The following is a 14,237-nucleotide window of genomic DNA, read 5'->3' as shown; positions in this document are numbered from 1 at the left end:
CAAATAACAAAACTTCTAAGTTTGAGTAGTAGGAACTTGTACAAAAGCGGATTCTCCAGCTCCTCCCTTCTTCTGGAAGGAGCTGTCCTGATGCTGTCTCCCTCTCTTTTCCATATATTCTCAATGAAATGCTGTCCACTTAGATAGTTTAGTTTTGTCTGCTCAGCTCTTTTGTGCGCTGCAGTCAGAATTAGCCTCAGCTGAACAGACGGTTTCCTTATCACAGATGAGTTTAAAGCAGAAGTTTGAGAACTTTTTTTTTAAAGATTTTCCATGCTTTGTTGCTGAGTGGGCCAACTGCACAGCTTTTGTAGCTGAGTTACTTTTCATTTCTATACCAGTAGAACAATTGTAAGGAAATGTGACACTGCTGTTGAGAAAACGTCACTTGTACTGGAGACAAAGCCAATACAGTTTGCTCTCTGTGAGCAGCTGGTAATCTTCATAAACTGGAGAGCTGTGAGGTTTTTTGTTGAGCTTTTTCTGGGTGGTTTTTTGTGTTTGTTTCTTTTTACACTTACGCAGCTTCTGTGTATTCTTCCAGTAGTTAGGATTATTTTTTGATTTGTTTTTCCCTTAGCTTGCTAAGCTATGTTTATATTTTTTCCTCTTTCTCCTTTCCATTCTTTTATGCAGTTCTCTTCAAAAGTTCCTCCTCTTCTTTCTTACCCTGCCTACCAAGTTGTTTCAGTATTCATAATCCTCTTTTCTGCTTCCTCTTTAATAGTGCTGAAGTTTGATCCTTTACTGTCTGTTCTTTCTAACCCTTTGCATCAATGTCTTATGTGTCTCCACTGAGTTTCTGAAAAACATTTTCCTAAAATGGTGGAGGAGAGAAGCCTTAAAATTTACACTTGCCTGGTATGGAGCTGTATGGTGGGTTTACAGTGTGCTTTTAAGAAAGAAAAACTTGCTTTGTGCTGAATTTTTGTGGCCTGGTTCTTGGAAACCTACACCAGAACATTGATTCCTGAGCATGCGTAAAGCGTATGTAGGTATATGATGACATATAAACATTATTGCCAGTTGTTGATATTCTAAAATGAAAATGTCTTCATTTAATTCTTCAAGGTTGCATCAGGTTTGGACTTACATATCAGTATCAATTTCCTGCTTTCTAATTGAGATTCCTATTCCTTTCAAGCACACTCTACTTTCATATGTTAAAAAATACAGCAGTTGCAACTCATTGTTATTAATGGAATTATTGCTTCAATTTAAGATCAAAAGTCCTAATTCTAAAAGACATTTGGATAACATTTAAAGCAACATAAAACAGCGTGTTTGCATTGTAACACGACTCATTTCATTTCTAACACTTAGAGAAAACAATTCTTACTTGGAAGTTCTTTTTCAAATTAAAATTCTTACAAAGATGCAATACACATTTAATTTTTTTTCTGTTCACTGCGATCTGATAATAATGTAAATCTCTTTTTCAAACTTCAGAAAATGGAAAATCCTGATGAACTGGCAGAACTTATAAATATGAATCTTGCTCAGCTTTGCTCACTTCTGATGGCTCTTTGGGGGCAATTTCTAGAGGTCATTACCTTACAAGAGGAGGTCACAGCATTGCTAGCACAGGAACATCACACATTAAGGGTAAGTACTAACTGATGTTATAAAGGGCTTGTTCGTACTCTTAGTGGGACACATTGTAATGGAAATGCACATCAAAATGCAAAAACAAATTCTAATTTTTCTAGTTTTATCTGGATAGGTTAGTTGGATCATAAAGGGAGCTGCTGTGTTCCATTTGGTAGTTTGTGTATTGTCTTGCTAGCATTTATTCTTGGAACATAAAGTACTTCGGTTTTGTTTACAAACCAATTTGTTGAATTTCCGAATATGAAACACGGTTCAGAAGGTAATTTGCAGACTGTGGGAGATGTATTTTTGTTGAATTAAGTATTTTTCTGTGGGAGCTGTGCCTGGTGCTCGCCCCTTTTCCATCTCTACTGCAGTTAGACTGCTTGTTTACATCATAAATTGAGATATATTTTTATTCTGAGTTGAAAATGTATAGCATTTATAGGCTCCGAAAGGGTTGTGAATTGGAATTGTTTAAAAAGAAAGTCAGATTAGAAATGATCCGGCATGTATGTGTGCGTATGTATAAAAATAGATACGTCGTGGTGAGTAACTACACACGGTGCATCTGTTGATGTGTGTGTGTGTATATGCACTTGCTGCACGCTGTCTGCAGCACATAGTGAAATATTTTCTCATATTAACTAAACCTTTCCCTTTGTATTCTACTAAATAAATCTTTCCCTCTCCTCTTTTGTGGTCACAGATTTGAAGAAATGTAACAGTTAATTTTTTTCAGAGAGTAAGATTCATTAAAACAAATAAACAACACTACCCACCACCCATGCTCCCCAAACATACAGCCTGATCTTCAGCCAGCTTTACATCTTTACCATCTGACATCATAATCCATACATTTTTCACACGCATCTAAGACGTCATTTCAAAGTTTATTTGGGAGTTCTTGTAAAGTAATTTGCAGAGAGCTTGTCAGTAGATCTAGTTAATGAGAGTACATACTAACAGTACTGTCACGATCAAAAATAAGGTCTGTTTTAAGGTTTTAGTTTGCAGACGTTTGATTTATCTAACCAACATTTCTGTTGTTTACATCAAAAAACCTTCAGACACCTTTCAGTTTTGAATGGGACATTGATAATGAAGAATATGTGGACTGTGATTTTAGTGAAGGATTGAAAATCATATTATTAATGAGGGAACCGTGACTGTGGAGATAATCTATTCTGTACGTTAAGAGGACTTTTTGAGAAAGTGCAAGATTTGTTTGTTGCAATGGAAATGTTAGCAGTAGGGAGGTATGATCTATTTACTGGGCATCTCTGAATCTTACTAGCCTTTCCATACTTTTAAAATCAATTCTAGAATCTTTCAACTGCAGTGGAAGCTATGAAATGAGAAAACTGTTTCACTTAACCCACACCTCTCTCTCCGTGCTGGTCACCCCTCTTTTGGTGCAGCCCAGGATGCAGTTGGCCTTCCAGGCTGCAAGTTAACACTGCTGGCTCATGTCCAGCCTTTCATCAAAGTAATTAATAAGAGTACATGGACTGAAATACTGTGTATATTTAGAGTATTTTGGGGTTGTTTTCCAGTTTTCACAAAACCTGTAGTAACCTTCCTCCCTTCTTTAAAGACAATGACACAACAGAATGCTTCTAAGCCCACTTTTTCTGGTGTCTATCACTATGTTTTTCAATGTTATGTACAATTCTTTCTTTTTTAATATGAAAAAATCTGGTTTTTTTTTTTCTTTAATAAAAGCTGTAGGAAATTTTGTTTTCTGGAGGCATGAGTCTGCCTGAAGATTCATGTGCTGAAGATTCACTAGTAGCCATCTATACAGCTTGTTACTGGACAACATTAAGTATAAATTTTGTGAGTTTTCTGTCTTGAGCTCAGAGCTCACCCGTGTTATAACAAGCACAAAATATTTTTAGTAAAAAATAATGCAAATATGTAAAAATATAGTAAAGCTAATTTTATTTTGGAAAGAAGTCACTAATTGCTGTTGCTTTCTGAGTTGTGCTGTTACTGGATACCTCGGTATCTATCAAAACATCAAGGACTTAAAAAGCAGGACACGGGTAATCTTAAACTTACCTTTTTATTTAGGGCCTGATAGCAAAGAGCAAGCAGGTTGTCTCTAAGCTTGCTGTCTGGCACAAGTTGAATAATACAACATTGAGAAGGAAATTTTAACTGAGCCAACAATATGATGGTACTTAACTTTACAAGAACTAATTTGCAGATACCTCAATGGTTCCCTGTTCTCCAAGCTGAGAAGAGCTTTTGTGAATACTTTGCAAATACGCACAATTAAAATATACGGAAGTAGACCCAGCGCCACTGGACTTCCCACATGGCAATAGAGCAGGAGTCAGCAATCCACAACTTCAGTAAAGCTTTAAGATAAAAAGAGATGATAAATTTGAGCCATTTCTGAAATTTCTGCACTATACAAAATTCTATTCTTATTAATAATCTCTGTATTTTGGAAACTGATGCTTTCTTCTGCTCTCTACCAGGTGCTAAAGCTCTTTTAAATTTACCTTTTCTTCTTGCAGTATTTATAGACTATACTCTTAACAGACAAGTTTTCCCTGGGACGGTTTTATATTAATCTGAGAGAAAAGAACACCTTCAGGGACTCATCCATCTGACTGGTTTAGATGCTGTTATTAAGTGTCCCCCTAAAATGCCTGTCATTTGTGTTTGGTCAATTCATTTTCACCCTCTTTGCATAGGTGCTTACAAAATAGGCAGTTCTGCTGTAGCATTCTTAGAACATAAGGTCATAAGGAAATTGAATATTTTAAATACTTAGTAATCACGTACATCTCTGTAAAGTGCTATACCAGATCTTGAATGTTTCATAAAACATCAGGATATATGTAGTTGTGCTAGAATGTTCATCAACTACAGTAGTCCCACTGGCAAGGCTTTCGCATTTTGTTCTATTGAAAAAGCTGCTTATAGGAGGTTATTTTGTATTACACAAAGTTTGTACTCTACAGGTTCACTTTAGATCTTTGTTTCATAGTGACATCTTCTGGTAGGTCTGAGCACGTTATTCCAGAATAATTTCTTTCATTTTGATGAGTCTTGAAATAGGAGAACTGAGAACCAGCATCTTAGGAGTGCTACACACCACTGTGTGGGTGCTCAGTGTTTATTCCACAGCAGTTTTTCTGTTCTATATTTATTTTGCTTCTTGTCTGTCATACCACGACAAACAAAGCATACTGGCACACTGCATTGAACTGCACATTTTGATGCACGTAATTGGCAGTTGCAAAAACAAAAGCTCTAAACAAATGCGTTCACATTGAAGTAATGTTTTAATATAATACTGAAGATGGGTGACATCTGTAGAATTCACACTATTTTATCTCTGCATACTTGACGGTAAAAAACAAAGTTCCATACGTTATAAAATACCGTTTTAATGTCTCCTGGTTATTAACTTCAGACATACAATTATGTCTTGAATACAGCACTTAGAATTAGCACACGTATTTAGCATACAATTATTTATCAGTTGCAGCCGAAGTCTTAACAAACAGTAGATTTTTTGCACAGCAGTTATGTTGGAGGGTTGAGAGTGTTCATGAAACATTTGGAATACTTGAGAATGTGATTCTGAATGTGATTCTCAGGCACATTCAGAAGTGCCCATCAACCAGTCATTTCCTTTCACTGAAATTTCTCATGGTATTTTTGTGTGTTATTATTTCAGGTGGGCCTGAATCAAATGATTCACTTTTTGGTTATCAGGTTTTCAGCAGTCATTGAGTCTAATACATTTCCCTTCAGTCATCTACTGCACAAGTTAAAATTCTCCTTTTACTTGCAAGTCTTGTCTTCAGCATCCTCTTCCCTCATCTGCCCAAACTGGATGTTAAAAAACAACCAAAAAAACATTTAAAAATTATACATATATATATAAAAATCATACAAATTAATAATACTGCAGTATTGGGATATTGGTGGATTTTCAGAACTTTTATTTAATACAAAATTTAGCTCTAACTGTATTTGGATCTTGCAGGTGCGTAGATTTGCAGAAGCATTCTTCTGTCTTGAGCATCCTCGGCAGGCTGCCCTTGCCTATCAAGAACTACAGTGAGTAGCATTTCAAAGTGCCAAATCTGTAGCACGTAGTACTATTATTCTGTGGCTAATGTTGTACAGAAATACCATCTTACAAAAATACTTACATAAGTTAAAGAGAAACACAGGGTTCTAGAGATCTGAAGTTTTAAAATGAAGAACATAGTGCAATTCAAATGAGTAGTGGAATAATTTTTCTATTGAATAACTAATTAGTGGAAAAAACATCTACTTAAGGGAATTAAATTACTGCTAATTTCTGTTAGCATAAAAATAAGTCGTTCTGTTTTTTAATGTAGAACTACCTTTGTTTTTTCAGTGCTCAGAGCCACCTACAGATGTGTACAGCTATCAAAAACACTTCCTTCTGCAGTTCTCTTCCACCCCTTCCTATTGAATGCAGTGAACTAGACGGAGATACAAACTCCTTGCCTATAATCTTTGAAGATCGGTATTTAGATTCAGTTACTGAAGGTAAAAACGCCTCACAGTGCAGTTCTCTTTCTGAAGAAAAGAGCAAAAATGATGTAATAACTAGATATTTTTTCTTGACATTTCTTGTTGGCTTTGAAGGAATGCATTTGTTTGCTAGGTAATCTTGAGATTGAAGTTGTGAGGATGTGTAAAGTTGTATAGTTACTAGTGTTTTGTAGCTTCAGTTACTTGCATAACCTTTTAAACAATCGTTTTTTTTTCTCCCTTTTTTTGATAAAAGACGTGGACGTACCCTGGCTGGTAGTTCAGAATCTTCCAAGGTCAGAGTCCAACAAACTGGATAAATTTGAAGCTGAAGAAGGTTTTGTAGCTGGATTTACTAGCCCGGAATTGAAAACAAGACCTGCAGGTGCTTCCAGCCTTTGGCATTCAGAAAATGAAAGGATGCTAACAAAGTCTTTGAAAGGGAAAAATGAAGATGCAAATAAACCCAAAGTTAAGGTTACTAAGCTCATGAAAACAATGAAACCTGAAAATACAAAAAAAGTTGTGAAACAGAACTCTAAGGACTCTGTGGTCTTAGTAGGCTACAAATGTTTGAAAAGTGCAGCACTGGAAGATGCCTCTAAAAGCCCGGAAGGCAGGCCTTCATGCAATACTAATGAAGGGCTGGACCCTGCAGTAAGTGGATTTTCTTGTGATACAAAGACCTGCACCAGGCAAGTAAGTCAAAGAGAATTTTTGTGTTTGTCATCAGGGACTGATGAAAAGACTGCTAAGATTGAAGGTGTTCAACCAAGTCAGGGTAGCCCCGTGCACAGTGAAAATGTGGCTATTTTTGGTAGACTGACTATCTCCCAGGCAGGCCCTGGAACCGAACAAGCAGATAGTGCTCTACAACCTAGAGATACACTTGAAGGTTGTCATGGAGGTCAGCCAGCTTCCTTGGGAGTTAGGACAATTGAGGTCAAACCAAGTAGTAAGAATCCCTATGAAGGGGAGAAAGTAACTGTTCGTATTGGATCCTGGGCAGAGTTTCCACAAGATGGGGTGCAAGAAGAGAATCTTCAGACATCCAACTTTCAAGCTTCAGAATCCGGAAATAAGTTGCATTCAGGAGAACCAGAGCTTGAAAGGGAAGATGTCCATGAGAAAAACTTCCAACACACCAGTGATGTCTTGACAAAAATAAAAAGTAATCCGCCTAGTTTATCTGCAAAAGAAAGTCAACTTTCTGTAAGCGGAGACGTCGCTAAATTACCGGACGTTAACGTGACGTACGCCTCTTCTAGGTTTTCAGATTCTGGCATAGAAAGTGAACCGAGTTCTTTTGCAACTCTCCCCAACCCTGACCAGGTTTTTGAAAACGCTCAAGGGCAAAGTGCATGCAATGCTGAGAGATTATTTCCTCAGCTTTTATTGAAACCAGACTGTGCTATAAAAAATGCATTGGAAAGCCATTGTACTGAGAGTACCAGTGCTGTAAGTGAAATACAATCATCCTTGACATCCATAAATTCTCTGCCTTCAGATGATGATGAACTGTCACCTGATGAAAATTCAAAGATAACTATAGTACCTGAATGCCAGCTAAGTGACAGTAAAACTGTACTGGATCTCGGAGCAATTGACTTGCCAAAATGTGATGACAGTAAAAAATCAAATACAAATTTGCAGCAACATTGTGTTGTGTTTTCAGGGCATTCAGATAAAGAAACTCTGTCTATACATTCCTCGCTCTCAGGAACAAAAGAACTTTTACACTTAGTTGTTTCAGATGAAGTTACATCATCTGATGTGAAAAGTAACAGCCCACAGGCAGACCTTGGCACAACCTGTATGGACTCTCGGGTCCTGGAAAGATGTCATAACACTACAGAAGACGCAGCTAAATTGCATTTAGAAATTACTTGCATGGGTGAGCCATCTGTTCTTTCAGGTTCTTCATCTCTAAATGCAGGGTTTGAGGTTGAAAAACCAAATGAAGGAAAATATAATGAGCCTTTAGAACCGAAGGAGGCGGTGGAAGAACTGTCAGCAGCTAGAAGTGACACTGGTACAGATAATCCTTCTCCAGTCAGTAGTACTGATATAGTAAAGCAGGGGCTTGTAGAGAACTATTTTGGCTCTCGAAGTAGCACAGATATTTCAGATATTTGGCCTATGGACAACAGCAATCCCGTTAGCCCTCAAAAAGAAACATATGAAAAACAAATTATTTGCTCTTCCCAACAAGATGATGAAGAAGAGGAGGATCAAGAAATGATTGAAAACGGGTATTATGAAGAAACAGACTATGGTATATTAGATGGAGCTGCTGGTGCTGGCCAAGATCCTGGCTTAGCAGAAGAAAGAGCCCTGAGGTCCGAAAGGATCGATAGTGGGCATCTGCGTGATGGAATGACTATTCCTCCCGTCTGTACTCCTGGTTGTCTGTCTTTTCCTTCTTCTTTGAGAGACTCTCCTTGCAATGTTATCTGTTCTTCAAGGAACAAATCTGATGCAATTACACAGCAGCCGGGCAGCACATCCTACAGCTCAGCTTCACCTGTTTCCTGGTATGAAAGCTCCCCAAAGCCTCAAATGCTAGCGTAAGTGATTGTTTTAAAACAGTTTATTTTGCTTCTGGAAATGCTGTTAATATAGTATAAAGAGGGAAAAGAAACCTGGTTAGGCTTCAGAGAGCCCCCAAGCCTGTGGATTCTGCACATTCAAGTAGCATCACATTTTAGATATTCAGATAAAAACGTGTTAGCACAGAATTCCTTAAATCAGCTACATCATAATTTCATGTGGTTTGACAAACTTCAAGCAAAATGCACATATTCTGTTCCTTGAATAAGTTCCTTTTTTAAAAAATAAGCATTTGACCCAGAAGCGATGTTCTAATGGTGTTTAATGAAATGGAAGCAGTTAAAACAGCAAGCATAGCAAAATATGCTTCAAGTTTAAAAACATTAAAGCAAGAAAACCCATCTGTAAGTTATTGTCCATTCTAATTCATTGGAAAGCTATTTGACAGTATAGCCCTATTTTTTGATCTTAATGAAGTGTAACATGTTGGAGACTAAAGAGCTGTAATTACACTACAGTTGGGATACCAGGAAGCCCAAATTTAGAGCAGTGTCGGGATTCCCAAATGAAAACATAACAGTTTCACTGATAACCCCGGCTCCTACCAGAGCATGGGAAACAGTAGCGTGATGTACTGGAAGTAAAACGTTGCTGTCACAATGAAGCAAGGTTGGAAGGTAGGTAAAGAGCAGATGTGGTCAGCATTTGAATACAGAAGGAAGGTTCTAGCGATTGTGGCAGAGATGAGAAGATGAGAAGTGAGAGGACAGAAAACAGCTTTGAAATAACAGTGAGTGGGTACTGAGATAAAACAGGAAGGATGAAAAGCAAAGACCATTTATGGCATTCCAAAAGAAAAGGGCAATGCAGAGTAAAATTTGGTGCTTGGTCTTGGGGAAAGCAAGTCTCATGGACTGCTGGGTCACTGATCCCAGAGGGCAAGAAAGTCTTAGAGAACTGACTTTGGTACATCTCAGTCATTAAGCATTCCTGCAGTACAAACTAAGTAAACTCTGCTGCGGAGGGTGGGGTAAACTGACCACAGTGGTGTCCTGCCCGTTAGTGATGAGTGAGCTAAAGAAAAAGTTGGGAAACCAGTGGATGTAAATTAGAATGGGAGGAAAACAAGGAGCCAGTGGAAGTGGACAGGTCGCAAAGTGACACTGGGGAGGGAACATGCAGAACAGTATAAGGAGGGGAAAAAAACCATGAAGCTTTTTGCTCAAAGCAAGACTACTTGAAATATTTCAGGCAAAACTGGTAGACAATTAACTATGTAGGAAGGTCGTGTCTAAAGAAACTATGGGAAGGGATAGAAAGGAAGAGTGCAAGGAGCTCCTAGCATATGTGCAACTCAGCTATTAGAAACTATGATGCAAACCTGTAGTAGGTAAGAGATCAGAGGTCTGGATCCAGTTTTCTTCTGAACACCACTTACTCAGCCAATTAGAAAGACTTTATGGTGAGCAGAGATGTTACTGACTCCTGCCTTCTGCTGATCTGTGAAATAGTTTTTAAGTTTGGCAAGAATTACAAAAACTCATTGGAAATCTTTACCTCGACTTTAGATCAGGTTATAATTCCAGTAATGTTGCATTTAAACAAAGGTGTCACTTAGTTAAGACCAGAACAAAACCAGAAATTCAGTGTCTTCAGAAATACTGTAGAGATTTTCAAAGGGCAGATGAGTCAAACCTGGGCTGTGGGTTTTGTTATAGAGGACAAGGGACTGTAGGAAGTCTGAAATGAAAACATATTTTGAGCAACTGTCTTATTTTGTGAAGATAGTGATTTGATGAAAAATTCCTGTTCCTGTCAGTCATGTAAAGACAAAAGCAAAAAGTCAGTAAAAAACACTGTCCTAGGAGACCTTAAATTTGTCTTGTAATAATGAATGTTTCTTTATCATAAATATTGTTTCTTTCCAGTTTCCTCCAGGCTAAGGAAGAACTGAAGCAACTTAAACTTCCTGGATTTATGTACAGTGATGTTTTCAAACTGGCCTCTTCAGTACCTTACTTCAGTATGGAAGAGGATGACTGTTCAGAAGAAGGAATACATCTTATAGTCTGCGTCCATGGCCTAGATGGTATGCTGGGAAATATGACACTGAGTGAGATAACAGTTCAGGTTACCAGTTAGGTTTAGCTTTTGTACTGTGAACTGAGCACTTCTGGAACAGGTTCACCTGAGGAAGATGGGAATCTGACATTGTACTGTTATGTGAATGGTGTGTTCCAGAAAATCACTTGAATTAAGAATTTTATATAATGTTTGTCTCGAGTAAATATTTCTTCTGCATAAAGCCAGTTTATGCCATAATTCACATCAGTTATATCTTCAGGTTTTTATGTCATTTAGGTATTTGTCCATACCACAGTAAGAGAGCAGATAGTAACAGAACAGATTTGTTTAGAATCTGTGATGTTGCACTGTCAAGGAGAATAAAAAGTGTGTATGTTGTTATGAAAAAAAGTGTTACATGTAAAATGCAGTCAAGTGTGTATGGAGTTTTAAAAGGTTAGATCATGGAATCAGAAGGGACCTCTGAAGACTATCTAGTTGAATTCTGCTGCTCAGCACAGGCTGCCCAGTGGGATTCTGAATATCTCAAGAGCAGAGACTGCAGTATTAAGAATGAAAATATCCCCTGCTAAATGAAAGACAATAGGAAAATTTAAGTAGTGTAGAATAGAGCAGCATAGAATTGAACACTGACATGCATCAGTCACCTCTCCAGGGAGCTCATACCAGTGTTTGACCCTCGTTGTTAAGAAATGTCTCCTAATGTTCAGTCTAAACCTCCCCGATGCAGGTTTGTGCTATTCCATGTCATACCATCATTTAATACCAGGGAAAAGAGGTTGGCACCCCATTCTCCATTTGCTCTCTTCAGGATGTTTTAAAGAGCAATGAGGTGTCACTTCTTAGTCTCCTTTTTTCCAGCATCTACTCAGGTGTCCTTGGCCTCTCTTCTTAGGACTTAGTGCCTTCAAGACCTTTTACCAGCTTTGCTGTCTTCCTCTGGTTGCATTCAAGCTTGAATATATTCACCTGCTTTTAGTTCAAAATATATGCACACACCAAGAAATAATGTCTGCTCTGGTTAGGTTATTTCACATCATTCTGCCACCAACTTATTTGTCTCATATTGAGAAGCTTCTTAAATAACAAAGCAAGAAAACCCAAAAGAGCAACAGATAGACAGTTGGGCTGGACTGAAGCTGCACAGCTGCCTTATTAGTTTTCCAAATTCCTAATTAAAAATAATAATAATAATAATAAAAATAGAATGGCTTTTCCTTCTGCCTTTGGACAGAAAGTATCCATTGTTCTAAAACCAAACTCAGAAACACTTCTTCCTAGTGTAAATATTTGTGCTATAGCATATAGTTGACACAAAAAATAACTTGGGCATAAGAACTGTTACTAAAAAGCATGTATTTGAAGCCCTAGAACAATCCCTATGGATAGATTTTTCTTCCCAAACAGGATGTTCTTACAGATTATTTCCTCTTAATGAGGGCTGTTTTGTTTGTGGGTTTGTTTTTCTTTAAGGCAGAAAGAGTATCCTTATCCCAGAGATATGTGTGATCATTGGTATAGGAAAATCTTAAGCAACCTTTGTTTTGTATGCCCATCTGAAGGTATCTTTATCTGCTGATGGCCCAGTTTGCCTTTTTACCCTATGAGAAGCTTTACAACTTGCCCTTACCCCTCCCTGCTTCACTGAAATCTTTTAAGCTAGCTTTGAGTTCTTAAATTGACTTTTATCGAAGTTAATTAGGTTTTCAGGAATTTAATGTTCACATGACTTCCTTGCTGTTTTAAAATGATGTCTGTAATTGAATGCCATTTTTATAGACTGTTTTGTCATTGCATTTGACATTGGAAAATTTATCTTCCCGAGTCTCACTGAATTTTAATTAGCGCTGAGAATATTATTAGCTGTGTTTAAATATAAAGTTGTGCCATACGTTCATTTCAGTGCTCTAAACGCTTTTTACTGCGAGTTCCCTTTGCTGCATCTAACTGTTGATTGTTTTTCCTCTTTAGGTAACAGTGCAGATCTAAGATTAGTGAAGACTTACATTGAGCTGGGGCTGCCTGGAGGGAGAATAGACTTCCTTATGTCCGAAAGAAATCAGGTATTTGCCAGCAACAGAAGAATTACTGTAAAGCAGTGAACACTGTATGCTTTCAGACATGTTTATCTATTAGCACTATTGTTTTACAGTTTACCATGTTTTATATATTTTATTGTATTCTCATAGCATCCGTAATTTGCTCTGTGGTTTACATTAAAGTGATTACAAAACTTAGTAAAATAATGAAGGATATGTATATATATATGTAAGGAGTAATATTTGTTGCTGCCATTTTGTTGTGTGTACCAATCTCTGCTATGTTCTCAGCACTGTCAGTAAGAATCGTAGATAAAATACCTTGAAGTAGTTGAAGTAGTAATGGTAGAAACTTGCATGGCAAGAATTTTACAGGAACTGATCTTTTGTCAGTGTGCTGCAAGACCTTGATTGTGACACCGAATTGACACTGAATTAGCGTTGTCTTCGATTTCTGTGGAGGTAACCTTGGAAAAGCATGGAAGTCCAATTTTCACATGGTTTTTGGCTTGTTACATATTCTATTAAATGTAGTTCAGGGAAGCATTAGAACAGAGTGTCTGCAGTGAGTCAGAGGGTAGGTTCAGTTAGAGCAGTGGTGTGTTTCTGGTGCTGCTCAGACGCTTTGAGAGCAGACTGGGCAGGCCCTGAGCCATCCTTTCTTTTCTGCAGTCATAGTATTTTTGACAGTCCGTAGTTCTGGGATTTAGGAATTCCACTGAGACACTGAGCCTGACAGCTACTGGTGGATTTTTCTCCTTACTGTTGGCTGATTCTTTTTTTAGTGTTTTTACTTTGAGTTTCCACAGGAAAAAGCTGAGATTCTTTCTACTCTTCATATACATGAATAATCCAGTTGCAAACAGCGACATTTAAGCATTTTGGTGTTTCTTTTTGGAAAAGACAAAAACCAAAACTAGTCAGTAAGCATTCACAATTTTTTGCTTCATTTAATCAAATATTGTATGAATGAGTAGAATTTCTCCCTCTTCAAGAGGCAGCTGAAGACCCAGTTCATGCAGTATTTCTCAGACACGTGTGGAACAATTTCTAGACATTCATGTAATCTGCCTCCGCCCATTTTCTAACTTCCTGTCCTTTAAAATAGGTTGGTCAGAACCATATAAAGGCACTGGTGATGCTTGTGCACCATAAAATTACAAAATGACATATTGGTATTTTCTAATGCCTGCCTGACTTTCCTTGTGTAAATTATTATATTGCACATGATTTATTGTTTGCATGTATACATGAAGCTGTTTTTCCCTGTGTAACATTATTTTGCATTTCTTGCCTTTTTATCACCCAGTCATGCAGTAACGTCAGGTTCTTCTGAAGTTCTGGTCAGTTGTAGAACTGGTTATCCTGGATATCTGGTTTTGTCTACAAATTCTGACATCTCATTACTCGCTTTTTTCCCCTTTGCAGACCATTTATCAG

General features: G+C 37.6%; 1 protein-coding gene across 5 annotated transcripts in view; it reads left to right on the top strand.

Moving 5' to 3' along the window:
- The window catches only part of FAM135A (family with sequence similarity 135 member A), a 66,616-nt gene that overhangs the window by 40,932 nt on the left and 11,447 nt on the right, over positions 1 to 14,237 (top strand). For all 5 annotated transcript variants that reach the window (XM_015859082.3, XM_015859078.3, XM_085541981.1 and 2 more), the window contains 6 exons: positions 1,450 to 1,605; positions 5,603 to 5,676; positions 5,984 to 6,138; positions 6,380 to 8,690; positions 10,602 to 10,762; positions 12,730 to 12,821. In XM_015859082.3, the coding sequence (XP_015714568.2) occupies positions 1,450 to 1,605; positions 5,603 to 5,676; positions 5,984 to 6,138; positions 6,380 to 8,690; positions 10,602 to 10,762; positions 12,730 to 12,821 (2,949 nt within the window). The remainder of the gene's footprint in view (positions 1 to 1,449; positions 1,606 to 5,602; positions 5,677 to 5,983; positions 6,139 to 6,379; positions 8,691 to 10,601; positions 10,763 to 12,729; positions 12,822 to 14,237) is intronic.

Source organism: Coturnix japonica, chromosome 3, assembly GCF_054131305.1.
Source record: "Coturnix japonica strain WE chromosome 3, WE-NBRP24, whole genome shotgun sequence".
In the NCBI taxonomy this organism is placed as follows: domain Eukaryota; kingdom Metazoa; phylum Chordata; class Aves; order Galliformes; family Phasianidae; genus Coturnix; species Coturnix japonica.
Note: the sequence above shows the minus strand (reverse complement) of the source record. Positions and strands in the feature narration are given on the sequence as shown.